Genomic DNA, 26,251 nt, shown 5'->3' with positions numbered 1-26,251 from the left:
ATTCCTATGATTTTTCTACCCTATGAACCAAAGGAGGCCTAAACTGCCACGGAGCTGATTAGTACTACCTACTTACATTTTTTTTTTTGCGGGGAAGTACTACCTACTTACATGGGTTTAATTAAAGACATGTACTCGTATTTACACACGTACAAGTGCATTTGCGTGTGATTATACTTGGAATAAGCAATGATTTGCACGGTGACATACGAGTGTTTATTACGGGTAAGTGCAGTGGAACCTGACGAGGGGGTGGCGTGCTTGGCGGCGACGCGAGACGATGCGCCTTTCGCGCGACCCGACGACGACCGACCTATACGATGCGCCTTTCGCGCGACCGACCTATCCTTTCGCGAGCCTTCAGACCTCAGTGGCAGGGACCCGTAAATAACCAAAAGATTCTGCCTCCTTCTCCACCGGCGGTGGCGTCCTCTTCCCACTTCCCACCCCAAGCCAAGCTCTCCCCTCCCTCCCAACTGCCAACTCAAAAATTCCCCCCCTCCGCCCTCCTCCGCCTCCCGCCGATCACCTCGCCCGCGACTAGCCGCCCCACCTCCCCGCCCGAAGGTTCCGGCGGAGGCCTCTAGAAGTTCCGCGGCTCCGCTCTCGTGCGGCGGGCACGGAAGGGCGTCGCGGTGGCCGAGGCGGCGGACTGGCGGGTTTGGGTTTTTTCCCCGCACGCGCGCGGTGCGTAATCGCTCGCTCCGCCGACCCCCGCCTCGTCTCCTGCTGCTTTTGCAGAAGCTTCGAGGAGGTTCTACAGCTTCCTCCGCTGAGCTTCTCGTCTCGTCTCCTCGTGTCATTCCAGGTCCTTTGAGCGCGGCATGCGCCGCGGAGCGCGCTAACTTTTCCGGAATTCAGGGAATCTCACGCGTGGGCTAGGCCCGGAGCTCCGTTTGTTTCCAGGCGATTGGTGCAGCTGCTCGAGGAGTTCAGTTCCTCTCATGCCCGAATTTTGCTGGTGGAATCGGTTGGCGAGAGGAGCAAGGTAATGCCCCGCCTTCTAGAACCTTCTGGCGCGCTCTGGAACCGTGGTCTCGATGTACTGTGTGCTCAGCTCCGCCTCAATCTGTGGTGTGCGTGCGTTCAGGTTAGCGCGGTGACCGGAAGCGAGGAGTCTGATCGCGATGACGTCCCTGTCGCGGACGCTCTCCCGGGCCGGCCCGATGCAGCCGCCGGGGCCTCGCCGGATTCTGAGGACGCAGACCGCCGTCAACCTCGGCGAGCCCATCTTCGACAGTGAGGTGGTGCCGTCGTCGCTCGTGGAGATCGCGCCCATCCTCCGTGTCGCCAACGAGGTCGAGGCGGCCAACCCCCGCGTCGCCTACCTCTGTAAGTTAGCTACTATTCCTCTCCTCTGCTTTTCTCAGCACTGCTACACGGATATTGTCAGTCAACACAACACTCTGCTCAACTGTACCGAGTTAGCCTGTGTGTAACAGACATTGCTTTTTCTGTAAAATGAGTGCAGAAACCGAACCATATTTGGTGCCTGCTTATGGCATGCCTCAATAGTCAATACTACTAGTCATGTCCATCAGCTTATAGGCCTATAATTGCTCATCATTGTTCTGTTACTTCATCTTGTGCTGAATCACAATAATGTGTCTGCCTGCAATAATGCACAGGTCGATTCTATGCATTCGAAAAGGCTCACAGATTGGATCCAACTTCAAGCGGTCGAGGTGTCCGACAATTCAAGACCGCTCTTCTACAACGGCTCGAAAGGGTACGAGTTTGTTTTCACTACTTATATTTAGCAATTGTCTGCATGTGCAGCGCCCCACTCCTACCCATTTACCGTCAACTTGTATCTTCATCAGCCTCCCACACACTCTATTTTTCTCTACCACTTTGTGGTTATGTTTTAAGATTCAGTACACATGTCAATATTGCACCATTTTATTTGATCTTGTAAGTGTGAATTTTGCGCTCTGCATGAGAAGAGTGATATATGAGATTAGATTTCATCATACAACATGGAGAACCTTTAGGTGAAATCAGTGTCTTGTTTGAATTTAAACCCATCCATTTTATTATATTATACATTTCATAGCCTGTTCATTTCTCCCCCATTAGGAGAATGTGCCCACCTTGACCGGAAGGGCCCAGAAGAGTGATGCACGGGAAATACAGACCTTCTATCGACACTACTACAAAAAATATATTCAGGCACTGCAAAATGCTTCTGACCAAGGGGATCGGTACATTACTTTGTTTATTTGATAACGCTCCTTTGTTAATTGATTTTGTCGCCAAGAGATTCTCTTTCTGCATGCAGTTCCCAACTTACCAAAGCATACCAGACCGCCAATGTTCTGTTTGAGGTTTTAAAAGCAGTCACTCAACAACATGCTGTTGAAGTTGACGATGAGGTATAGCCTAACATGTTATTTGCTTCCCTTTCATGGTGCTGCACTGTAATCACCAATTAGATTTTGTATGGAAATTACCACTATAACAATTGATAATTAACAGTTACCAATTTAATTTTGTATGTTCTTAGATCTTGGAAACTGCTGATAAGGTTAAAGAGAAGACAAAAATCTATATCCCTTTTAACATTCTGCCTCTTGATCCTGACAGTGGCAACCAGGCAGTCATGAAATTTCCAGAGGTTTCCTTTTTCTGCCCTTTCTTTTTGTCAAAATATCCTGTTGACTTAATGTTTTCCAAGTGAAGTATTTATGGTGCTTTCTCTACCTTTAAGATACAAGCTGCTGCTTCTGCTCTTCGCAATACTAGAGGCCTTCCACTACCCAAAAATTATGAGAGTAAGGTTAACGAGGACCTCTTGGATTGGCTACAAGCTATGTTTGGCTTTCAGGAAAGGCAGTCTAGATTTAACTTTTGTTATTGTCTAACCTATTTAGGTTTTATATTGTTCATGTTGACATTTAACCAATTTGTTTTCTGATGTTTGATGTATCATTAATCTCTCGACATGCAGACAGACAATGTTTCTAATCAGAGGGAGCATTTGATTTTACTTCTTGCTAACATACATATACGGAAACATCCAAAGACCGATGAACACTCAAAGGTATTTTTCTTTCTGTAGGCATTTGGAGCATTTGATTTTACTTCTTGCTAACATACATATACAGATGTTCCCCTTACCTTTCTTATGTTTCCGTAACATTTATCTTCTGTTCCTGTTAATATACCTTTTTAGTTTATTAGAGATCTAATGGTTAACGATTGCCGCCTCAGTTGGAGGACAATGCGCTTGATGAAGTGATGAAAAAGTTATTTAAGAACTACAAGAAGTGGTGCAAATATCATGGTCGCAAGAGTAGCCTTTGGTGAATTCCTGAGAAACCTTTCTATTATCCTAATTGTTCATTTGTGACTTTTGATTTATTCTGCCTTTTTACTGTTTATATTTAAAGTTATTTATTGGAGATTGATTCTTTTGTTATGTTTCCTTGCGTCTTCTTGATGGACTTAAAGCATTAGGACTTGGTAAAATTATTATGAAAATCACACACGAATATATAAAGTGGAATTGACATTTTTGCAAAAAAAAATTCTTTAATACTAAAAAATTGCAAAAGTTCACCCACTATAAAGCATATTAAACATGGAGGTATAAATTGTGGACACATAATCTGAACGGGGTCACAACTGTAATGCTTGTTCTTGCCGCCCACAGTTTCAAACCACATGTGGTCCACCCTACCAATCGAAGTAAGACGTTGCATGTCACCTTCTTTTCTCGGCTTCCTTGTCTGGCAGCAAAATCAACACTTGTGTATGCACCGTAAATACACACAAATATGGAAAGTAGATGGAACAAATAAAACAATTTCCTGAACATGATACCCTCATTGCCTTTAAATCTTCATAGGCAGCAGCCATAGCGCTTATCCAATCAACTAAGGGGTCTTTCTGGTGTTTTTGGTACTTGTAAGTCATGAATGATATGTAGAATCAACTAAAAAAAAGTGGGTGCATGTGTAGGTGTGTCAGAGAAGGAACCTAGCAGACACCAAACGTATTTGGGGTGTAACCCTACCTGTTCATGTACTTCCATCAGGTGTGCCTGGGTTGGACATCAGTGTTAGTTATCCACTCAATTTGGTTAACTATATAATAGCTAGAGTGAATCAAAAGAGATTAGGTTTTCTCAATTATCAAATGTTTTGTTCTGTTATGATTTTAATGTCAGATAATGAAAAAAATAAAGAATTGACAAACTTCCGAAGTTAGAAAATGAGCATTGAGTTTTTTCTCAAAATGTACAAATAAGACTGCTGTGCTCCACGGTTACACATTTCTTATTCTCTGTTGTGTCTATCTCAACTATAGGTTGCCAACAATTCAGCAAGAGGTGCAACAACGGAAATTACTCTATATTGGTCTATACCTTCTTATCTGGGGGGAAGCTGCAAATTTGCGATTTTTGCCAGAATGTCTTTGCTACATATATCATCATGTATGGTGTGGACAAATAATAATAACTCTCTTCATCTCGAGTTCTCATTCTTCCTTGAAAAAATCTGTTATAGTTAGCTGTCTGATTTGCTTTACTAACATCTTGTATTTAGTTAGGTTACTCTTTAATTTTCTATTAATGGTAATCAAGTCGTTCATGCTCGTCATCTCTTTTTTGTACTGCTATAGTCTATATGAAAAATCATTTACTTTTTCTAATGAATAGCAATAAGCAATGAAGTTCTTCTATGTAAACTGATTCATGCAACATGCCGCCAATCAACTTGGTGTCCGCCTTTTTAAACAATTGACTGACGCTTATATTCTTATGTTCATATCCATTTGACCCATGAACACATCCTCGGTTGGCGCAAAAGAAAACTGTGGTGTAACCATTTTGGACATATTTTCATTATTTTCTAGACCCTACTTGAAATTGTTCGAGTTATCGAGGGAATACTGAATAACCAACTAGTAACTTTAGGGAGTACATGTGCTATTAGCTTAATTGTACAATCGAGCTTATCGGAGGCATAATGTAATGGCTGTGAATGTGTGACTAGAGTTCAGTGTCATCTCTATGCTAATGTGGTTGTTTTCTTTCGAAGATCTGTTGACTAGTAGTGGAGTGCTTGCAGAGTTCAGGGCTTGCATCATAAAGTGCTACAGTTGTTATTTCTGTTTTAAGAATGTAGTCAGCCGTGCATCTTTAAATTGTAACGTGCCCACAAAAATGTTCATCTTCAACTATCATAGCTTGGCAAGGGGCTGACAATTCTTGCTCTTACATTTTTATAGATGGCATTTGAAATGTATGGTATGCTAGCTGGAAATGTGAGTGCCATGACAGGTGAATATGTGAAGCCAGCCTATGGCGGTGATAAAGAAGCCTTTCTAAAAAAGATTGTCACTCCAATTTACTGTACCATTGCGCAGGTACACTTTGGCTTTGCTCTCAAACATCATTTGACTGTCTAACTTGTGTTTGATGCTTCTTCACTTGCTAGATATAAGTATTCCACCATCATTTTCAGGAAGCTGAAAGGAGCAAAATAGAAAAAGGGAATCATTCTCAGTGGAGAAACTACGATGATCTTAACGAATTTTTTTGGTATTAGTTTTTATTACTTCCTACTTTATACCCCTGCTTTCTAGATTTTATATTTGTTTATTTGCAGGTCTGCTGACTGCTTTCGGCTAGGTTGGCCTATGCGAGCTGATGCTGATTTCTTTTGTCAACCTTTAAAGCCAGTTGATGAAAGAAATGAAGTAAGTCCATTTCAACATGAAATATTTGTACATGCTTTTGGTAGAACTTAAAACATTTTACATGTCATTGGGCTCGTTGCAAATGCTGACTTATTTGTCTATGGCACTGCCGTCAGTTTTCCTCTACTAGTGTAACCTTTTGCATGCGAAAACTACAGTACCAGTGCAACTTAGGTAGCAGCATTGCATGGATCTGGCGCAAGTGGTTGTGCCAGCAACAAGTGATGCACCTTGGAGTTTCCAACGATCAATCATGAAAACTTCTTGGATGTTTTTTTTAAGAAAAGGAGGATGACCCCCGGCCTCTGCATCTGGGAGATGCATACGGCCACTTTATTGATTATTCTCGAGGACCTTACAAAGTATTACAACAATATGCCTGAATCCACCATCTTGGCAACATATGCCGCTACTTCTATCCATACGATGAAGGGGTGCTAGCTGGGCCACTCAGACCACTCACCTAAGCCTAACATCAAAAGCCGGAAGCCCCAGCCGAGCCACATACCGGGTCTGGGGCACAATTCGGTCAGACGCACTCGTGTGTCATCGCCGCCATCTTCCACAGGTCCGTCTTCAGATCATATTGAGGCATCTACTTCGTCTGGCCACTCAGCCATCGACGTCACCATGACGCCAGACAGCTACCTCCTCCTGCGCGAGTCCATCCCGCGCATCGGACGCCGAGCCTCCACAGCGCCATGCCGCCGAAAACCGCCGCCATCAATGTGTGAGATGAAGCACCGCTCCACCGTCCCCCCAGCCATCACTTGCTCCAAAACGATGCCCCCAGGAGGGAAAGCGATAAAACACCATCATCATCCGATCCGGAAGACCCAGATCTAGGGTTTCACCCGGAGCATCCCAAGCCTGATGACGCAGACTGCAACGACGATGCCTCGACAAGGGAACGACATCTAAGACGCCGCCATCGTCCGCCATGACCGTAGTCGGCGCGATTTTCATCGGCAGTTGCTCCACCAGACGTGCGCCGCCGACGTCGCTGGTCCCTTCGACCGGAGTAAACTCCAAAACGATGCCCTAAAGAGGGACTACGACGCAAAAGCGCCGCCATCGCTCAATCCCAAGGAGATCTAGGGTTTCCCCCGGAGTTGCCCGCGCTGTCAAGGACCAGACAAGGGTAGAATCCCGGCGGATCTGCCCAGCTGCCGACGAGTCGCACCCGCCACCGTGTCGACGGCAATCCAGCGATCAAGGCCCACGCTTGGGCATAGATCCGGCCGCGCCGCCGCGAACCGATCCGGCCACGCCGCCGCCGTCCCTGGCGACTGTGACGCACCAGATCGCAAGGCCGTTTGCCGCGGGGGAGCGAAGTCGCCGAGGCGCCGCCACCACCCGCCGTGGCGTCCGGCCCGCCGCCACGCTCCGGCCCGGGGGCGCCGGCCCGCGCCAGCCCCACCGGAGCGAGAGGGCCCGAGTCCCCGCTGCCTCCGGCGACGGCAGGCTTCGCCTGGCCGCGCCCTTGGGCGGCGGCGAGGGAGGAGGAGGAGGAGAGGGGGAGGGCCGGCCGACGGGATCTGGGGGCCTCCCGGCCGCCCACGCGGGGGGCGACTCGGGAGGGGGAGGGGGAGACGAAGACTAATTAGTGGTAATCCTCCAAAAAACTTCTTGGATGTAGAAGGTGCTATAATGTGCTGCATTTTTCTGTTCAAAATGTACATCATGTAAAAAAAAGATAAATGAATAGGGCAGCACTATCCATTTTTCTTTTTTTTACAGTATACAAATGCTTGTATTTTTGCATGAATTTTTGTAGGTCCCCTATTATAGCATGCTCTACTCCATGAATTTTTTTCATGATTATTAATTGGGAACTCCAATGTCCGTCGCCAACAGGGGTTGTGGACCCAACTGCTTGCGCCAAAATAGTACTGTACTAAACACATATATAGTTTGAAAACACAGCTTTATGCCAAAAATAATTCCAAACAGCATAGGGAACGACCCTGTTAAGTATATTTCTCCAAATCATAAGCTGCATTGCTAACCTCCCTCGGATGCCATCGCTGCTGACATGCATGCTGCACGACGCCTTGTGGGCGGGCCCACCACTTGCTGAGCTTTCGAGGTTAGTCCGATATGCATTTACAGAGATTGCATCCGGGCAATGGATGAAGGGTTCAGGTAGGTGGAGGGAGGTAGCATGAGTCGAGGAGAACTCTGCTGCCAATTGTAGCCAAATGAGAAAACGCACTGAGTGTAACAGTAATGGCATAAAAAATAAATCAAAATAAGTCTCTGCAGTATACAACAACCTTTACAGCGGCATATAAAGTAGGTCAAGGCTTAGCAGTGGCATATACCAAAATGTCCCTTTTAGGATCTATTTCATGTCATCATGCTATGTCCTTATTTCATTGAAGTACAACGACAACAACTAGTGTAATTATTTATTTGCAGGGCACAATAAAAGCTGACAAGCAGAAAGGGAAGGTCAATTTTGTGGAGCTGCGCTCGTTTTGGCACATATTCAGGAGTTTCGATAGAATGTGGAGCTTCTTTATTCTAGCTCTTCAGGTATTCACTTCCACTTTGGTGGTAACTATCTGTCCTCGCAGATTTCACATCCGTCATTTTGTGCATATCTTTGCAGAGTCAAATGCTTTAAGTTGAGAAGTGCTTTTATATGCAAGGCACTTAAACAACCTATGGTAGATTAGATAGATGAAATACCATTTTCAGCTTAATATAATATTGATTTTTTAATGCCAGATTATGATTATTCTTGCTTGGAGTGAAGGAGGGTCATTAGGTAATATTTTTGATCCTCTGGTTTTCAAGGAGATCTTGAGCATCTTTATCACTTCTTCTATACTAAATCTTGGAAAAGGTATGGGATCTTGATAACCACCCTGCTACAGTGACTCTTTTACATTTTATTCCTTAACTTTTTTTACTAGCTCACATCCTAATTTTACTTGATTGTGTATTCTTTCCCCGCTCTTTCTCTTCGAGTGCGAGCATGCCACATATGCTTCTTCTCCCTCTTCATACATGTAACTGGCCATGTAGAATATCACTTTTTTTAAGCGAACGACTAAAGTTTTGTCTAATTTCATTGCATAAGGAGTCTGTGAACAAACAAACCATGAAAAGAGGAAAAAATGAAGACCAAAAGCCTTCCCCCCTGATATAAGAGCCTGTAGATTCTTAGCATTGGTCATGTACTTGCTCTTGCTCATCCTTAATCTGGGTTACAGTCACAAGTGGCGTGCTGCTGAAGTTCTGGGAAACCCTGGCACCACATTCTTCTAACTTTCACATGAGACAGGCATGACTAGGTTCGCAGCACAATATCATCTCTGAATATGAAACAGAGTAAATTATGCCTATATGCTGTTACCATTTGGGAATGGGTGGATTATTTGAATAAGTTTAGAATCGGTCAAAGGAATGTGTCATGATAGAAGTTTTACAATGAAAGTTGGCTATGGAGGAAGTTCAACTTGGAGTCACCCAGTGGCCCAAACTCATAATGTGTAGCACTAATATCTTTCAGCGAGCATAAAGCTGTACTGCCAGCATTCATGATTGTTATGTAGTTTAGTCAAATTCAGCTGTGATTTGAATGCTCATTTGTATTTATTTACAGCTACACTTGACATAATCTTTAATTGGAGGGCCAGGAGAACGATGGAATTTATGGTCAAACTGAGATATGTCCTGAAGTTCATATTGGCAGCTATGTGGGTTGTACTTCTGTCAGTTACATATGCATACACCTGGGAGAAACCGACAGGAATTATTAGGACCATCAAAAACTGGTTCGGAAATGGTCCAGATCAACCATCACTCTTCATCATTGCAGTAGTCGTATACTTGTTGCCCGATATGCTAGCTGCTGTACTTTTCGCTCTTCCATTACTACGCCGGAAACTTGAAGGTTCAGATTATAAACTCATGAGATTGATCATGTGGTGGTCTCAGGTAATTTACATTTGAGTGAATTTTACTTATCTCTCTACCACTCTGTATCTTATAAATTGGAGTTGGTGGTGGTAGTGGTCAGTTCACTTCCCCACTCCATCCCAATCTCCCTCATCCATCTAGAACCCACCATACCGCTCCAATTTGAAGAAAAACAAATCATACCTTGCAATGGTGCTCACATCGCTGCGGCAGTTACACAAGTGCAGTGTTGGCTGCTTGATTGAGTTTCTTTATTGGTTGTAATAGACTACTAATCCAGTATGACTGAATTGTTTCTTGTGGTTCCTTAGCAATGGATGTACGTTATGCTAGTGAAAAATTAAATTTGTGCTACTATTTCATTTACCAAAGCTAACATTGCCTTAAACCATCAAGAATATAATGCTCTCAAAAATCCTTTTATGTTCTGCACTTCCCTCGAGTACTTATATGATGGGAAACAAACTGTGTCTATATGACTGCAAAAACATTAAAAAGTGACTGTAGAATGAAATTGATTTGTTTTCGGTTAGCTGAATATCATTCTGTTAAAATAAAATAATGCTAAGGTAAAGTTGATATTTAAAATCAAATATATAAAATGATAACATTAAAAATGCAGGTTTTTAAAGTTATGTAAATGCAAAGTAATTATGTATAAAATGTTTACAAATATACAATAATTTTAAAAATAATAATATTCTGAGTTATTATAGTTTTGGTTTTGAATTTGGTTCTTAGTTTCTAAGATACATCTCGGTGTAATTTACTCTTTGACATTGATGCCACATATGAATTTTCCACTGAAATTTCAATAGAAGTTTTATAATTTATTTACTAATTCAAGTTGAACATTGTGAACTTATGTTGTTGTATTTATGCAGACTCGCCTGTTTGTTGGTAGGGGAATGCATGAAAGCGCCTTTTCACTTTTCATGTAAGAGCCCGTATGTTAGTGTTCACTACATACTGAATCCAGGATAATCAACAATACATATGTAATTGCAAGGTTGTATATTGAGATGTGGCTCTTGTTTCGTTTTTTTCAGGTACACCATGTTTTGGGTTGCTCTTCTTTTGACAAAGTTCGTATTTAGCTACTATGTCGAGGTGATTATATACACATACCAATTTATCTTCTTTTTTATGTCAAATAGTGTTGAAGTATATTTAGATTGCCAACTTTGTCCATCAGTTTGGACTTTTGATTCTACTGGTCGGTGCATGAAACTTAATATGGCATTAGAGCCAAGAGGTCTTGGGCCAAGTCTCAGATTTCGCAATTTAAATAAAAACATTGCCTGCCCTTTCTCTATCCACGTTTAGGCCTTATCTAGCCACATGTGAGAGGGGTGTTGAAGTATAAGTGCATTGCCCAACATTTTCCCAGGTCGAACTTTTGGCTCTACCTGTTGGTATATGAAACTTGATATGGTAGTGGAGCCAAGAGGTTTTGGGTTCAAGTCTCGGCTTTCACAATTTAAATTAATTTTTTGCTTGTCCTCTTTCTATCCACGTTTAGGCCTTATCGAGCCACACGTGAGAGGGGGTGTTGAAGGTTCTACTGGGTTGGTGCATGAAACTTACTCCCTCCATTCCAAAATAAGTGTCTCAACTTTGTACTAACTTTAGTACAAAGTTGTACTAAGGTTGAGACACTTATTTTGGGACGGAGGGAGTAATAATAACATTCAGCCAAAATCAGTGAAAGATTTTTTTTTCTGGTCGAGCTAGTCGTGTTTGGCCAGAGAGGTCACTGGTACTCCCTCCGTCCCAAAATTCTTGTCTTTGATCTGTCTAAATACAGATGTATCAAGTCACGTTTTAGTATTAGATACATCCGTATCTGGACAAATCTAAGACAAGAATTTTGGGACGGAGGGAGTAGTAATTTACATTTGTTACTTACCATCTTTTTTTTGGAATATTAACTTACTGAACATCCTACATGGCAGAACAACAATTTGAGTGTCTACCAATTTGTGATAGATTGTTGGCATTGGTTTAAATAGCGTGTACCCGAAGTGTAGTAGCTAGTGTTTTTATAATCGGTAGCAGGGTACATAATCAGTCAATCGTAAAGTAAATCTAAATTGTATGGCCTAATATAACTATTCCACATATATAAGAGCTAATAAATGATCATAAAAGCTAGCTTGACCTTAGAAAAAAAGGGCAGCCCGGTGCACGTAGCTCCCGCTTGCGCAGGGTCCGGGGAAGGGTCCAACCACTTTGGGTCTATAGTACGCAGCCTTTCCCTACATTTCTGCAAGAGGCTGTTTCCAGGACTCGAACCCGTGACCTCATGGTCACAAGGCAACAGCTTTACCGCTGCGCCAAGGCTCCCCTTCTAGCTTGACCTTAGAAAGGGGCAAAATTCTTCTAGATGGTCCAGTTAGGTCCTTACACCTATCCCTGAAAAAAAGGTCCTTAATACTTCAAAACTTGCATAGATCCTTACTTACCAAAGAAGTGTTTGCACCATGATCTGGCATTGAATTAAGATATGGGATTAACGATCCTGAAGTGGCTTCCAATTGTTGCTTTGACATACATCTATCTATAAAATTCCAAATGCATCTCAATATTGAACCTCCATTTTCAGTTGCTACTGTACTTGCAACTATCTAATCTAATAGTTATAATGCCACCGGATCTTTGCACCAACCATCCATTTTAGCGCCCTACAATAGTTTTGTAGTAATGACAAGTGAGAAAACTTGCAAGTTTATGGATCTAAACTGGAACCTTAGGAGAAAACTGGAGATTCCAAGTTTACCAAGGTAAGCCACACTTTGTTACAACTACAAGTTGATGAAGCTCGAGTGCAACTTTCTCACAAACTTGTGTGTTGGAGATGTTGCACTTATGAGATAGTGCAAAACATGATGGTCTAATACGTTGAAGAGTTACATTTTGAAGCCGCAGGAGTATTTGAGCCTGATTGATTTTACGCGATGCAAATTTTCATCTGATTTATTTTGCTTTGTTCAAATAAATTGGTATTGAACTAAATGCATCTTTAACTTAACTGTTCCACTTGTTCTTATAGATCAAGCCTCTTGTTGAACCCACCAAGGATATCATGAAATTCCCTATAAATCATTTCCGGTGGCATGAGTTTTTTCCAAGAGGTATTTATGTCTTTCTGAGATGTGAGAAGTGACAAACTCGGCCCTTTATCGGAAGTTCAGCCAAAAGCAACCCTAGTCCGAAATATTAAATAAGTCTGACCTTTTTGCTTCGCACCAGCCATTCCGGTGCGGACGTTGGCTATGTCAGCGCCATGTATCTTCGCATTGAGCAAAAGTCAACCTTTTGATGGTTGAAATGATGATTCACATGGCAGTGCCATTGTTACCAGCGTTGAGCTTTGAGAGCTCAGTGCCATTCTTTTGGCGCTGGCCAGCACCGCCAACCCATGTTACCAACTGATAGAAAAATGCATGCACTAACATTTGAAAAAAAAACTGCATGCACTGCAGGCTGAGCACCACATGGCAACACTGCTAATATTTGCCATGCAACAGCGGCTAGAAATTCTACTTTATCTTCTATTCCTATGCATATCTCACGTACAAGGAGCCAAACTTCACCAAGCACACACCTACACCACTCACTCAGCTAACTTGGCAGTGCGACCAATGCATGTGTTACATACAACTGAACCGTTTAGGTTGGCAAATCATTCAGCACCAACGGGAATGACGCTGAGCCGGTGATGGTTGCGCTGACCTGTGAATCGCCGTTTCTACAAATATGCCAAGTTTTTCTCAACGTTAAGATGCACAGCACTGATTTGGTTAAATTTTTGGACTAGAGTTCTGTTTGGCTGAACTTTCAACAGAGGGTCAATTTTGTTAAAACACTGCAGAGATGATCATTTGGTGTTTATTTGTTTATAACATTCCTTAATCATGTTATGCAGCGAAGGGCAACATTGGCGTTGTAATTTCACTTTGGGCCCCAGTCATTTTGGTAAATTCTTTTCCTTTGTTTTTGATGGAAAGTTCAATGCCTATTATGACCATGTGACCGATTACAAAAAGTAGGAGGCCGCCACTTTATGACAGTTTCACTTGTGCACTAGAGGAGAGCACGACAATGATTATATGCATTTTTCCCTTTCCAGGTGTATTTCATGGACACACAAATTTGGTATACAATCTTCTCCACTCTAGTTGGTGGAGTTTATGGTGCTTTCCAACGACTTGGCGAGGTTATCTTTTAACTGTTCGGTGATGTCTATTTACAAATTCATCAAACAGACCACCATTACTTCTCTGTTATGACGTGGTCCCTCTTTCATAGCGTAACTCTTTTATTCCAGCATGAAGCTTTTTTGTTAACATGACTCAGGCTCCTCAGTAGGCAGTTCTAATGATTGTAATTTCTCAAATAAATGCTTTACAAATCATATGAATGAGTTTCTCAAAAGAAATCATTTACAAATATCTTTTTCTTTCCTGGATGAGACAGATCCGCACACTTGGAATGCTGCGGTCTCGCTTTGATTCAATACCTTTAGCCGTTAATGATTGTCTAGTTCCGGTTGAAACATCTGATGCAAGGCGGAAGAAAGGTCTAAGGTCTAATTTCAAGAATCGTTTCAAGGAGGTACTCATATACTTCAATTACATATTATTGTGGTATTCTCGCACTTTATTGTTCGATATTAATTCTTTGAAATATATTGTTAATGATACTACATTTTAGATGACGCATGAAGACAAGGAGAAGGTAGCTGCAAGATTTGCACAGATGTGGAATGAAATTGTCTCTAGCTTCCGTGAGGAAGACCTTATAGATAACAGGTGATTAGATTGTACTATGAATTATAAGTTTTCAACTGCACTTATGCTTTCTGACCATAAGCAAATGCTGTTGTTTTTAACATAGGGAGAAGGAGCTGCTACTTGTTCCATATGTGGCTGATCAGGGTCTTCGTGTTACGCAGTGGCCTCCATTTTTGCTTGCCAGCATGGTTCTTCTCTGCTTTTACTTTGTTTATTTTATTTCTAATTTATGGGAAGCCACCCTCATCCCCTTCTATTTATATGCAAATGGACAGGTCCCCATAGCCGTTGACATGGCGAAGGATAGCAATGGTAAAGACCGTGACTTGAAAAAGAGGATTGAAAACGATTATTATTTTTCTTGTGCAATTAAAGAATGTTATGCATCATGTAAAAACATCATCAATGATCTTGTACATGGTGAACAAGAGAAAAGGTATCTCTCCTATACCTTTTATGAGTCCTAGACTATATCTATTAAACTTGTGAGAAATAGTTGCCTGATCCATGGTGTACTTGATTCATTTTATTCGTGCTGCTTTCAGGGTCATAAATACTATATTTACTGAAGTTGAAAAGTGTATTGCTGAGGACAAAGTTATTACAGATTTGAATATGCAATCCCTGCCAGATCTCTACAATAAGTTTGTTGAATTGGTAGAATTCTTGGTATGTATGACATATTTCCAGTTATAAAAAACAAGGTCATAAACAATAAGTTATAGTTCTTTTTGGTTTTCTACTGAATTACGGAAAAGGTACAATTTATTTCTCCCATTTTTAGAAGTACAAATATGGATATATTGCTGGAAAGTATGCACCTCAATACAAAGCAATATCATTTTCATTTTGTGTTTTAAAGTTGCATTCTTCCTTTCCTTTAAGTGTCGATAGTGTACACAAATAACTGATTAACCCAATGTCTTCTCATGCCACCTTAGAACTCTTTACTGGAGGTACTTGTCTTTCATGAGCTTGTCTAAATACGCTGGCACAACAACTTAATCAGCAACTTATTAGCAGCAGTCTAATTTATTTTCCCGAATTTGAGCAAATCAAAATGGTCTATCTTTTTTCCAGTAACCAGATAGAAACTGGAACAGCACACTAACACGAAGCAGACGTGTGTGTGTGTATGTGAATACTATTCATAACACATTAGTGGTGGTTCCAGTGATTTGTGCCAGCACATGACACTTTGTGTTTCTTTTGGACAATGCATGGTTACGTACTATAGCCATGACCAGTGTGCAATCTTTCCTAATGTAAGACTAGCTAGACCTTTTTTTAATGAAAATAGCTAGACCTTTTTTAATGAAAATATCTAGACGTTTTCCTACTTGCCTCTTTGTATTGATGTCGATTCGTAAGCTCATGTTGTCCTTTTGTATATCTTTCATTACATAATGCTTGTTAGACATACTGTAGCATAAATGTAGTCCATTCACATGTTTGTGCGACCATATTATGCTGTTTTGCCTCATTGTGCTCATTCTTGTTTTTCATTCCTCTTTCTTTTGTTTACTGATGTCAGAAAAAGAATGATGAGAAAGACAGGGTCGCTGTGATAAAGATATTTCAAGATATGCTGGAGGTTGTAACGAGAGATATAATGGAAGACCAACTTCCTAGGTACAATGTTGTTTTAAGCATGTATAAATATCCCTGACGATGAAGTACTACACCCTGCTATCTTACTGCTTAGAGCTCATTCTGTGAGCAGCTTATATTTGTGGTTTTTCATTGCTTCTTTTACAACATGGCAGTATTTTGGAGTCAAGTCATGGGGGTTCATATCAAAGGCCAGAGGGCATGACAGCATGGGATAATGAATATCAGTTATTTCAACCATCTGGAGCTATCAAGTTTCCACTAGAAGTCAGCACAGAGGCTTGGAAAGAAAAGGTTTTATTGAAGAAGTAACTGAAACTTTTAAAATTGTGAATGTCTCTTGTTTTCATAGACTGGGGGTCATTTCCTGACCAATTTGCTCCATTCTTAATTCCTGCCGATAATACAATTCTTCTTGTTCCCCTTTTCTTGCGTTCTAATGAAACCGGGTGTTTACCTATTGTCTAAGGATATAATCTTCACTCCAGGTGAATAGGCTGGAACTACTGCTCACGGTGAAAGAGTCTGCTATGGACGTTCCTTCAAATCTTGAGGCCAGAAGGCGTCTTACCTTTTTCACTAACTCTTTGTTTATGGATATGCCTGATGCTCCTAAAGTCCGAAACACAATTTCATTTTCGTAAGTCCTTATATGTAACTTGCACATTAATTTTACTATTCTTTTGACCTTGCATGCATCACTCTTTTTGTGAAACTGAGATCAAGTATATAGATCTACCATAGTGATTTGTTTCTGTAAATGGCAAATAGAAAAATGTAATAGCACACAGCCTGAAATGATAAGGTTTTATCAACTTCCTCTTTCTTCTCTTTTCATCTGCTTCTGATTCACATGTCAGATATTTCTGTTATAATGACGAGATTTTTTTGTGTGTGTAGTGCATTGACTCCTTATTACAATGAGCATGTTCTTTTCTCCATAAAAGATCTTGAAGAGGAAAATGAAGATGGAGTTTCCACTCTGTTCTACCTACAGAAAATTTACCCAGGTCGAGCGGGAAGAGGAAGAACAATTTCTCCTTTCCAGTCACAAGTAATAAAGTACATTATGAAACAACCAGACATTTATTGTGTATGGTTATGCATACAGATGAATGGAAGAACTTCCAGGAAAGGATTGAGGAAGAACTAAAAGATAATGAAGAACTGAAGGAAGAAGCGCTTCGTCAATGGGCTTCATACAGAGGCCAAACGCTAACTCGAACAGGTACAATTAATTGGTTAGCATTTATTTGTTGAATTCAGCTACATGTATCACCCTTTTTCAAACAAATGCTAAATTTTCTCAATCTAACCTGATCCTGCTTAATTTTAAATTATTTGATTGATCTGAAACAGTTAGAGGCATGATGTACTACCGAAAAGCTTTGGTTCTTGAAGCATTTCTAGATATGGCCAAACATGAAGGTAATATTTTTGTAGTCTCTGTTATCTCCCCAGCTAAAGCCAAATGGAAAGAACGGGGGTATAACACCATTAGCAGCGCATCTTTACTAGTGCAAGCATGGTTTTATGATTGTAACATGCGTTTTCTGCAGATCTCATGGAAGGGTATAAAGCAGCTGGGTCAATATCGGATGAAGAGTGGAAGTCCTTGATTGCTCAGTGTGAAGCATTGGCTGATATGAAGTTCGCCTATGTGGTATCATGCCAACAATATGGAAATGACAAGCGTTCCGCTCTTTCAAATGCCCAAGACATATTACAGCTAATGAGAACGTAAATGATCCTTCTGCATATATCTGAATAACAATAGAGGATATAAATTTAGTGAAATACTCATTTTCTAGAAGGGGAGTCTTGGCGCAGCGGTAAAGGTGTTGCCTTGTGACCTCACAGGTTCAAGTCCTGAAAAAGCCTCTTACAGAAATGTAGGGAAAGGCTGCGTACAATAGACCCAAAGTGGTTGGACCCTTCGCCGGACCCTGCGCAAGTGGGAGCTACGTGCACCGGGCTACCCTTTTTTTACTCATTTTCTAGTTGCTGCGTGAAATACCCATATCTTGATGTAACCCGCATGAAATTTTCTCACTTGTTCTAAAAAATCTCGAAATATTGGTGGGCATAGAGACAGGGATATTATATGGCACTGAGAAATTTCATGATCAAATTAGATTGCAATTCTGAGAAACAAAAAATATGGAAGCAGCTCAATGGAATAGTGCAGGAAGCCCGTAACCATATATCTCTGTGGGAACTTAAATTTTCTCTTGTTTCTCCCTGATACGGTCATGCAATTACCCAGAGCCACAACACATGCTTTCCCCCACATTTGTCTTCACAAAGTTCACATAAGTGTACACTTGCTTACCCATTATAATTTGATAGTATAGGAATGCCATTACTTAGAGTTTACCTTCGAAGTGTAAACTAATTGCTGGAGTTATATTTCTCGCAGGTACCCTTCTCTGCGTGTAGCATATATTGATGTGGTGGAAGATAGAGTAGGAGAGAAGCAAATTGAGACAGCTTATTACTCTACATTGGTAAAGGTTGCTCTAAATAAGGACTCTGAATCCGCAGGTCCAGTACAAAATCTTGATCAGGTAATGCTAGTTCAATTTTATCAGGCTATGGTGCGGAACTTCTGTCAAATCATATTTGTGAAGCAAATAAATTTTACTAATAGAAAGGGCAGTGCAGAACCAAAATACCCACTGTTTGTTTTTCTGAAACTAGTATGGATCTAAAACATGTGATGGAAGATATAAAGAACACAGGCAATGCAACTCAACACTGAAGAAAAAATAAACTAGGAAAACAATGGAAGGGGCATTCTCAACTATCTTCTAGATGCTGAAAATGGTGGCAGTAATCTTCCTACTTGATTGATTCATGGACGTCATTAAACGGAAATTTAGTCTATGAAGTCTTCATACTTATTTCTGAAATTTAGTCTATAGTTAGAAAATAAAATCAGATGGCGTAATAAAGCGGTCACTAAACTTGCCACTTATGTAGTTGTGTTTTGTGGTACTTTTACTATCATTGACTGATGGAGGTACAGTTAGCAAATTCATGTTTTAAGGGTTCAAGTGACATGATTGTACAAGTTTAAAATCTCCGCTGCAATTTCTATTCACGAAACTTCTCCTTTTCCATAAAAATGTAAAGATTTCTGGATGAGTACTCTTTTTTGTTTGTATAAATGACTCATGTGACATTTCTACCATCTGAGCACATCTTTATGTTTCCAAGGTTATCTACCGGATAAAACTTCCAGGCCCTGCAATATTGGGAGAAGGAAAACCCGAAAATCAAAACCATGCAATAATTTTCACCCGTGGTGAAGGCCTGCAAACAATAGACATGAACCAGGTATCTCCTATCATGCTTATGGTGCTTTTACTTATGAAATTGTACTAATGCTTCTAGTAAGAACTCATTTGTTTGTTATCACGCCATTAATTTCGTAGGATAACTATATGGAAGAAGCACTTAAAATGAGAAACTTGCTTCAAGAGTTCCTTACAGAAGATGGAATCCGGCAGCCATCTATACTTGGAGTTAGGGAGCACATTTTTACTGGCAGGTTGATTAATAATGTAGTGTATAATTGAGATTTTATTTTCTGTTATCTATGCATCTTAAACCTCTCTTGTCTCCCATGGTGCAGTGTCTCCTCCCTTGCATGGTTTATGTCAAATCAGGAGCACAGTTTTGTGACTATTGGACAACGGCTGCTTGCAAACCCTCTGAAGTGAGATCTTCTCCTATTAAATATTTCTTTTTTTTGCGGGGTTCCTATTAAATATTTCACTATACATTTACTCATACATTTCAATGATTAGAAAAACACTCTGTACATTTATTCTGGCAGTGTGTGAACTACTGTAAAAAGAGCACACACACACACACACACACACACACACACAGAGTATTTATTTGAGTATCGAAGTATTTGGAAAAGTATTAATAGTACATTATATTCAGTCCCTTATTATTTCGCAATAGTTAGTGCGAAAAATAAGACGGGAGTGCAAGCATTCATGTTCCACAAGAATCGTCATACATGCGGTTATCCAAAAATTCTATGAGAGAGCAAGTCTTGGATCGATTTTTTATAACTACTGGGTGGAAACAGTTAAGGGCTATGAATAAAACCAAGGAAGTAGTACATGTATCTTTCAACGTATTGTCCACTTGTGCAGTGATTTCTTATGACATGGTTATTCCTCTGTGTCGCCATTTACTTCATACTGTCCATCATTTGTGTCTACTTTCATATTGTTCTCTTCTTCCAATTCATTCATTATTTGCTTTGATTCAACTAGCAGATCCTGCATCTGTGTAACGAATTCTCCTTTTTTAATTGTATCTAAGTTTATTACTGAATTTTTCTAGGGTCCGATTCCACTATGGCCACCCGGATGTATTTGATAGGCTTTTCCATCTAACGAGGGGTGGTGTCAGTAAGGCATCAAGGAGTATCAACTTAAGTGAAGATATTTTTGCAGGTTTGTTACATGATTTTATCGAGTGATCAATGATGTTCTTAAGATCAAGGCTTCAGGGGGTAGTGTTTATAAAAGCCAACAGGGTAGTCATTAAAGATGTTTTCTTGCAAGAGATAACAAAATAGATATCAGTATTATATTTTGATTCATATTGTCTTCAATACATTAGGGTTTAACTCAACTCTTCGTGGCGGCAATGTAACACATCATGAATATGTGCAAGTCGGCAAGGGACGAGATGTAGGACTAAATCAGATCTCCAAGTTTGAGGCTAAGGTGGCAAATGGAAATGGCGAGCAGACCCTTAGCCGTGATATCTACCGGCTTGGGCACCGGTTCGATTTCTTCAGAATGCTTTCATGCTACTTCACCACCGTGGGATTTTATTTCAGTACACTGGTATGATCACTTTGTTCGGAATATATCCATACAAGTTTCTCTGCCAAATGCAAATATGAATCTTGTTAGCCCTATGAACTTCTCTCTGTAGAGATTGTTTACAGCTTAAGAGGCATATTTGTCTCATTTATATTATATTGATACTACCATCAATATGTTCACAACGACTTTTATTTTGCACTTGGAGTACAATGACCTATAGTTTTTTCTAACACCTTTTACTCCTCTCAGTTGACAGTCTTCACAGTTTATGTGTTTTTGTACGGGCGCCTTTATCTTGCTCTCAGTGGACTTGAAGAAGGGCTTGCAACACAACGGAAATTCAGCCATAATCATGCTCTTCAGGTTGCTCTTGCCTCGCAGTCTCTTGTTCAGCTTGGTTTTCTGATGGCCCTGCCCATGATGATGGAAATTGGCCTTGAAAAAGGATTTGGCAAGGCACTAAGTGAATTTATAATGATGAACTTGCAACTGGCATCCGTGTTCTTTACATTTTCACTTGGTACCAAGACTCACTATTATGGACGTATGTTGCTTCATGGAGGTGCTCAATACAGAAGTACCGGAAGGGGCTTTGTTGTCTTTCATGCAAAGTTTGCAGAAAACTACAGGCTATATTCTCGCAGCCACTTTGTTAAAGGCATCGAGTTGATGACTCTGCTCATCGTTTATCAACTATTTGGTCAAACCTCCCACTCAACCATCGCATATATCTTTGTTACGTCCTCCATGTGGTTCCTAGTGTTGACATGGCTCTTTGCACCATTTCTATTCAACCCCTCGGGGTTTGAGTGGGCGAAAATTTTGGACGATTGGTCGGATTGGAACAAGTGGATCAGCAATCGTGGTGGGATTGGTGTGTCTCCAGAAAAGAGCTGGGAATCCTGGTGGGAGATAGAGCAGGAGCATCTGAAGCATACAGGAACACTCGGAATCATCTTTGAGATAATTTTGTCCCTTCGGTTTTTCATATATCAGTATGGCCTTGTGTACCAGTTAACTATCACAAACAACAACAAAAGTATCGTGGTATGCTTTTCCTCCAGTTCAGAGAAGTGTTTTGATTTTGACTGTGCTAGGTGGTTGGGTGGGTCTTTTAACATTTTTCAATTTTGTGGCTTCCAGGTTTACTTAATTTCATGGCTCGTAATTTTGGTGATGCTGGTTATTTTGAAGGTGAGAGAGCATGCTTGCTTTGCCAATAGAACATGGATCAGTCAATACAAATGTTTATAGCAGAACAACACGATTTCCTGTCAACACCGTATTTCTGAAAGTTGCGTTGGCTAAATTCCTTTCCTAAATTGCTAATTGCCCACTGTCTTTTCAGATCATATCTGTCGGAAGGCGGAGGTTCGGCGCGAACTTTCAGCTGTTCTTCCGTCTGATCAAGTTCATGATATTCGTTTCGTTCTTCGCTATTTTGGTTGTGCTGATAGTTCTGCTTCACATGACTATTAAAGACATACTTGTATGCTTCCTGGCATTCTTGCCCACCGGATGGGGAATACTACTGGTCAGTCTTTCTCTTGCTTGTGTCTGCTTCATCATATATACTAGTACTGTAATGACGGTGGCATGCTTGCTTCTGTTTCATCTATTTTCTTACTGTTGCTCTGTTATCACTTCCAGATTGCACAAGCTTGCAGGCCTCTTTTCCGGGTCACGGGGCTATGGGGATCTGTCCGAGCCCTTGCGCGGGCGTACGAGGTTATCATGGGGATGCTTCTGTTCACACCAATTACTGTCCTGTCATGGTTCCCCTTCGTCTCCGAGTTCCAGACGCGGATGCTGTTCAACCAGGCATTCAGTAGAGGACTGCAGATTTCCCGGATTCTTGGCGGTCAGAAGAAGGAGAGGGCCGCTAGCACCAAAGACTAACGCCCTGTTCGGAATCGCGCCGCTCCACAACTCCGCTCCCGGAGCGGGCGGAGCTGCAGTTTCCCGGCTCCGCGGATTCTGGTAGTGGGTGGGTTGCTGAACAGGGCCTAAATTAGCTCTTCTGCCCAATTGCCTGCCATTTTCAAGATCTAGGACTTTTGCCATAAAAAAATATAGTACTACTTGGGAATACATAGGTTGTAAATATATTCCAGGATATAGAATATTTCGTGCGATTACAGCTTCATACAAGTTGTGAAATATATCTCTTCAGTCTTCACTGCTAATTGCAATGTAAGGAATTGTAGTCGTTGGATATTGCCATTTTTTCTTGTGTGAATACTACAGCAAGTGTTAATACGGACACTTTAGCAGTTGCGGTGAGTTGGGAACATCTGTCCTTGAGTACATTGATCATGTGATGCAGCACCACATCGGTAGATGCGTGGTGTTACCTTTTCCCGCGTGCTACGGTGATCATTTCTTTCTCCCTGCAGTTGTGCAACTACAAGTACTGGCACACTTCACATAGTGTACGTATGCCTTAATTTCTCGGTTGTAATGAAAGTAGCTCCAGCATCATGATCTGATTTACCTGCTGATGATTATTTATCCGTGCATGTTAGTATGTGTCCTTGGTTCTTACTGCAGAGTTTAGTATGTTTGGGTCTACTTGCCGTTAATTATTTTTCAGAAGAGACAGTGGTCCTCAACTTGCGAGCCGTCTGGTCCGGTGAAATTGATCGGAATCCGTAGGAACTGACAGCGCCAGCTCATCCGGATCGAGCTTCGAGTTTTTTTTTTTTTGAGGGGAGGATCGAGCTTCGAGTGGAATGGCATGGCAGGCGCACTCGCTATTCTGGGCCTCACCCTCATCGCCCCGGATTTTGAAGCGCCCGGCAAATGGGCTCTGCTGCATGTGGTGGGCCTGCCTGCTCAGCAGCAAGGACGACCTCGATCCAAGGACAAAGAGGAGTAAAAACTCGAGAGCGAGCCACATGCATGATCTGCTCCATCCAATTTACAATTCCATAGTGCAGCGTGTAAAGTCGCCGCCGTATCGTCGGGTGTTGTTTATCCATGGAGCGTGAGTGGTGCGCGGAAATGGCAATGGCTGTGTCGGTGTGGCTGCTCTGTAACGGCTTCGTGTTCCCGAAACCATCACGTAAAAAGAACAAGATGTATTGTACACATGCTTTCATGAATTACACGGAGAAATTGCTGCGGCTCATGCAATCAAGTTGAATCAACAATCCATGGCTGAGAGAGGAGGAGGGCAGGAAGAATGTGATGGGCTGACGAGGAATGTGGCCGGAATGGGATGTGCGGCACATCCCATTATCACAGTAGAGACGCGAGCACGGCGGAGCACGCGGCCGCGGCGAGCGCGCCGATCGTCCGCGACGTGACGACGGTGGCAGACGACGCCTTGACGTCCTTGTGAACGTGGTCCGCGGCGGCCTCCGACGGGGCGTCGGCCGGTGGCGGCGCGGGCGGGGAGCTCGGCGTTGCGTCCGCGGGGGACGGCGCCGGCGCGGGCGTCGGCGAGGGGGCCTCCGCGGGCGCGCCGGCGAAGAGCTCCAGGGGCATCAGGAGGCGGTCCACCGTGAGCACGCACACGGGCGTGTCGTCCAGGACCGTCTCGGCCACGCGGGACTTGCGGAGGCCGGTGTCGAGCGACACGTCGTCGCCGCGGGCCACCACCGACACGTTGTACTTCCCGCCCGCGGTGGACGCCAGCGTGCGGAACGGCCGGGCCGACGCCTTCACCAGCTTCAGCGACGGCCTCGGGTTGTACCCCGGCAGCGCGTGGTACCGCAGCAGCGCGACGAGGTCGGCGCGGGGCATCGCGTCCACGTCCGGCGCGCCCTTGCCCAGGAACGCGTCGTCCTTGGGCGCGAACAGGGTCAGCCCGGCCTCGTCCGCCATCGCCGCCTGGTAGTCCTTGAGCACGCCGGAGCTGGCGATGAGCTCTGCGAAGCGCTTGCAGCCGGCCCTCTCCAGCAGCTTGGTGAGGTTGGAGACGGAGGGCCCTTCGAAGAGGCCGTCGAACTCGATGGGCGCCGTGACCTCCAGCACCGCGAAGTCGTACTGCGTCTGCTTGAGCGCCTTGGCGAAGGTGGCGTCGTAGGCGTCGCCGGGGCTGGCGGCGGACGCGAAGCCGAAGCCGCCGCCCTCCAGCTTGGCCATCTTGACGCTGCCCGTGGCGCTGGTGGCCGCGCCGCCCGCGGCCTGGTAGAAGGTGTCGGTGAGCGTGTCGGCGCCGGCGGGGAGGGCTTTCAGCTTCTTGACGTCCCAGTAGTCGAGCAGCGCGTGGAGGCGCAGCGCGTTCTTGATGGCGCCCAGGTCGGCCCCGGCGTCCGACACCAGCGTGGACATGGCGCCGTCGCCGAGGACCAGCACCGTGACCCCCGCGCGCGCGTTGATCTCGTCGCACACCCGCGTCTCCGTCAGGTACTGGTTGTACTGCTTGTACTCCGGGTGGCCGCTGAGGAAGGACGTGATGTTGTGCGCGATCCCCGCCGACATCCCCCTCGCCGTCGCCGCCGGCGCCATGCCGCAGCAGCAGGCCAGGAGGACCACGGCCACCACGCGCCGCAGCTGCGCCCCCGCCATGGCCGAGCTCAGTAGTGGCCGACGCACTGATGATGGATCGATGGCGCTGAAATGGACCGAGCACCTAAGCTGGCTGGCTAGCCGGAGTGAGCTGTGAGCACGCGGGGAGCGTGAGGATAAAATGAGCAATGGCTTGTGGGCAACTAACTAACGAATTATGTATGGTTCATGGGCGGTTGGTGAGGTTTGGGGTGTGCAAATTGCAAGGCGGGCGAGCACATTGACATGTGAGGGCGCGGGAGCGCGAGCGATTGGAGGGCTGGCTGGCTACCGGTGGTAGGGACGACGATGGCACTTGGCACGGCGTGTCTCCTCCATTCCTAGCCGTTTTTATTTGGTGGTGGTCATTGCGCTCCATTATGCGTCGGCCGGTCTATTCTAATACAAACTTGTTGATAAAAAGAGGATTGATAACAAGGTGATGGTATTCGGCAGTTTGGCTCTCGCTCTCTCGTGTCTACGTATAAGAAATAATAGTGTGGCCGTTAGGGTGGAGACATCGATCCGAAGATTGATCAGTGCTGACAACGTGGCCCATAGGCTAGCAGTGGAATCCGAGGCGAGTCAGCTCTGTTTTCCTCTCTGTACATAGTAGTATTGCAAGTTGCACCGGTGAAAGCACAGGACAGGTGCGCACGTGCTCAGTCATTAGTTTTCTCGTCGATTCTTACGACTCACTTTATTTACGGTTTCGGCTGAGTCTGCTTCTTTGTCACGTAAGTAGATCGGCGAAGCATCAAAGCATCTCCAACAGCCGTGCTAAAAGATAGTTTGCAGTACGTCACCTAAAAAAGTGCGGCGGGCAGCGCTGCCTCCAGCAGCCGCGTTAAAATT

The 26,251-nt window shown here is 43.3% G+C and overlaps 2 protein-coding genes across 4 annotated transcripts; one reads left to right on the top strand and one right to left on the bottom strand.

The window, feature by feature from the left end:
- Positions 1–415: 415 nt before the first annotated feature.
- Positions 416–23,188, top strand: LOC109741470 (callose synthase 3). Of its 3 annotated transcripts, XM_020300558.4 has the most exons (44): positions 416–687; positions 809–988; positions 1,091–1,332; positions 1,629–1,729; positions 2,080–2,204; positions 2,282–2,375; positions 2,507–2,617; positions 2,711–2,827; positions 2,951–3,043; positions 3,214–3,305; positions 4,312–4,438; positions 5,236–5,373; positions 5,472–5,548; positions 5,616–5,706; positions 8,128–8,244; positions 8,440–8,557; positions 9,320–9,654; positions 10,521–10,573; positions 10,686–10,746; positions 12,689–12,770; positions 13,565–13,614; positions 13,769–13,855; positions 14,116–14,253; positions 14,353–14,450; positions 14,536–14,620; positions 14,708–14,868; positions 14,978–15,101; positions 15,967–16,064; positions 16,199–16,337; positions 16,532–16,683; positions 16,944–17,053; positions 17,155–17,271; positions 17,403–17,471; positions 17,603–17,783; positions 18,463–18,610; positions 19,263–19,382; positions 19,481–19,596; positions 19,681–19,764; positions 20,409–20,521; positions 20,691–20,920; positions 21,152–21,949; positions 22,046–22,096; positions 22,251–22,436; positions 22,553–23,188. In XM_020300558.4, exons 3-44 carry the CDS (start codon positions 1,128–1,130, stop codon positions 22,799–22,801), a joined length of 5,841 nt encoding a protein of 1,946 aa, XP_020156147.3. In that variant the 5' UTR covers positions 416–687; positions 809–988; positions 1,091–1,127; the 3' UTR covers positions 22,802–23,188. The 3 variants fall into 3 exon arrangements, with proteins under 3 accessions (XP_020156147.3, XP_045083945.1, XP_045083946.1); XM_045228010.2 differs by having other exon boundaries at positions 14,536–14,868; XM_045228011.2 differs by having other exon boundaries at positions 476–754; positions 862–988; positions 14,536–14,868.
- A 779-nt stretch (positions 23,189–23,967) lies between these two features.
- On the bottom strand, positions 23,968–25,762 carry LOC109741482 (fasciclin-like arabinogalactan protein 10). Its single transcript, XM_020300569.4, has one exon. The coding sequence runs from the start codon at positions 25,415–25,417 to the stop codon at positions 24,143–24,145; it is 1,275 nt and encodes a 424-aa protein (XP_020156158.1). The 5' UTR covers positions 25,418–25,762; the 3' UTR covers positions 23,968–24,142.
- Between the last annotated feature and the right edge of the window lie 489 nt (positions 25,763–26,251).

This window comes from Aegilops tauschii, chromosome 4 (genome assembly GCF_002575655.3).
Source record: "Aegilops tauschii subsp. strangulata cultivar AL8/78 chromosome 4, Aet v6.0, whole genome shotgun sequence".
NCBI lineage: Eukaryota > Viridiplantae > Streptophyta > Magnoliopsida > Poales > Poaceae > Aegilops > Aegilops tauschii.
This window is presented reverse-complemented; position numbering and strand designations above follow the sequence as displayed.

What these genes read in the sequence shown, in the direction of transcription:
- LOC109741470 (XM_045228010.2), top strand. Translation starts at nt 1,128, where the DNA reads ATGACGTCCCTGTCGCGGACGCTCTCCCGGGCCGGCCCGATGCAGCCG. An exon ending in CAGTTGATGAAAGAAATGAA is followed by an intron (nt 5,707 to 8,127) that starts GTAAGTCCATTT and finishes ATTTATTTGCAG; the next exon opens with GGCACAATAAAAGCTGACAA. An exon ending in CATGGTGAACAAGAGAAAAG is followed by an intron (nt 14,869 to 14,977) that starts GTATCTCTCCTA and finishes TGCTGCTTTCAG; the next exon opens with GGTCATAAATACTATATTTA.
- LOC109741482 (XM_020300569.4), bottom strand. Translation starts at nt 25,417, where the DNA reads ATGGCGGGGGCGCAGCTGCGGCGCGTGGTGGCCGTGGTCCTCCTGGCC.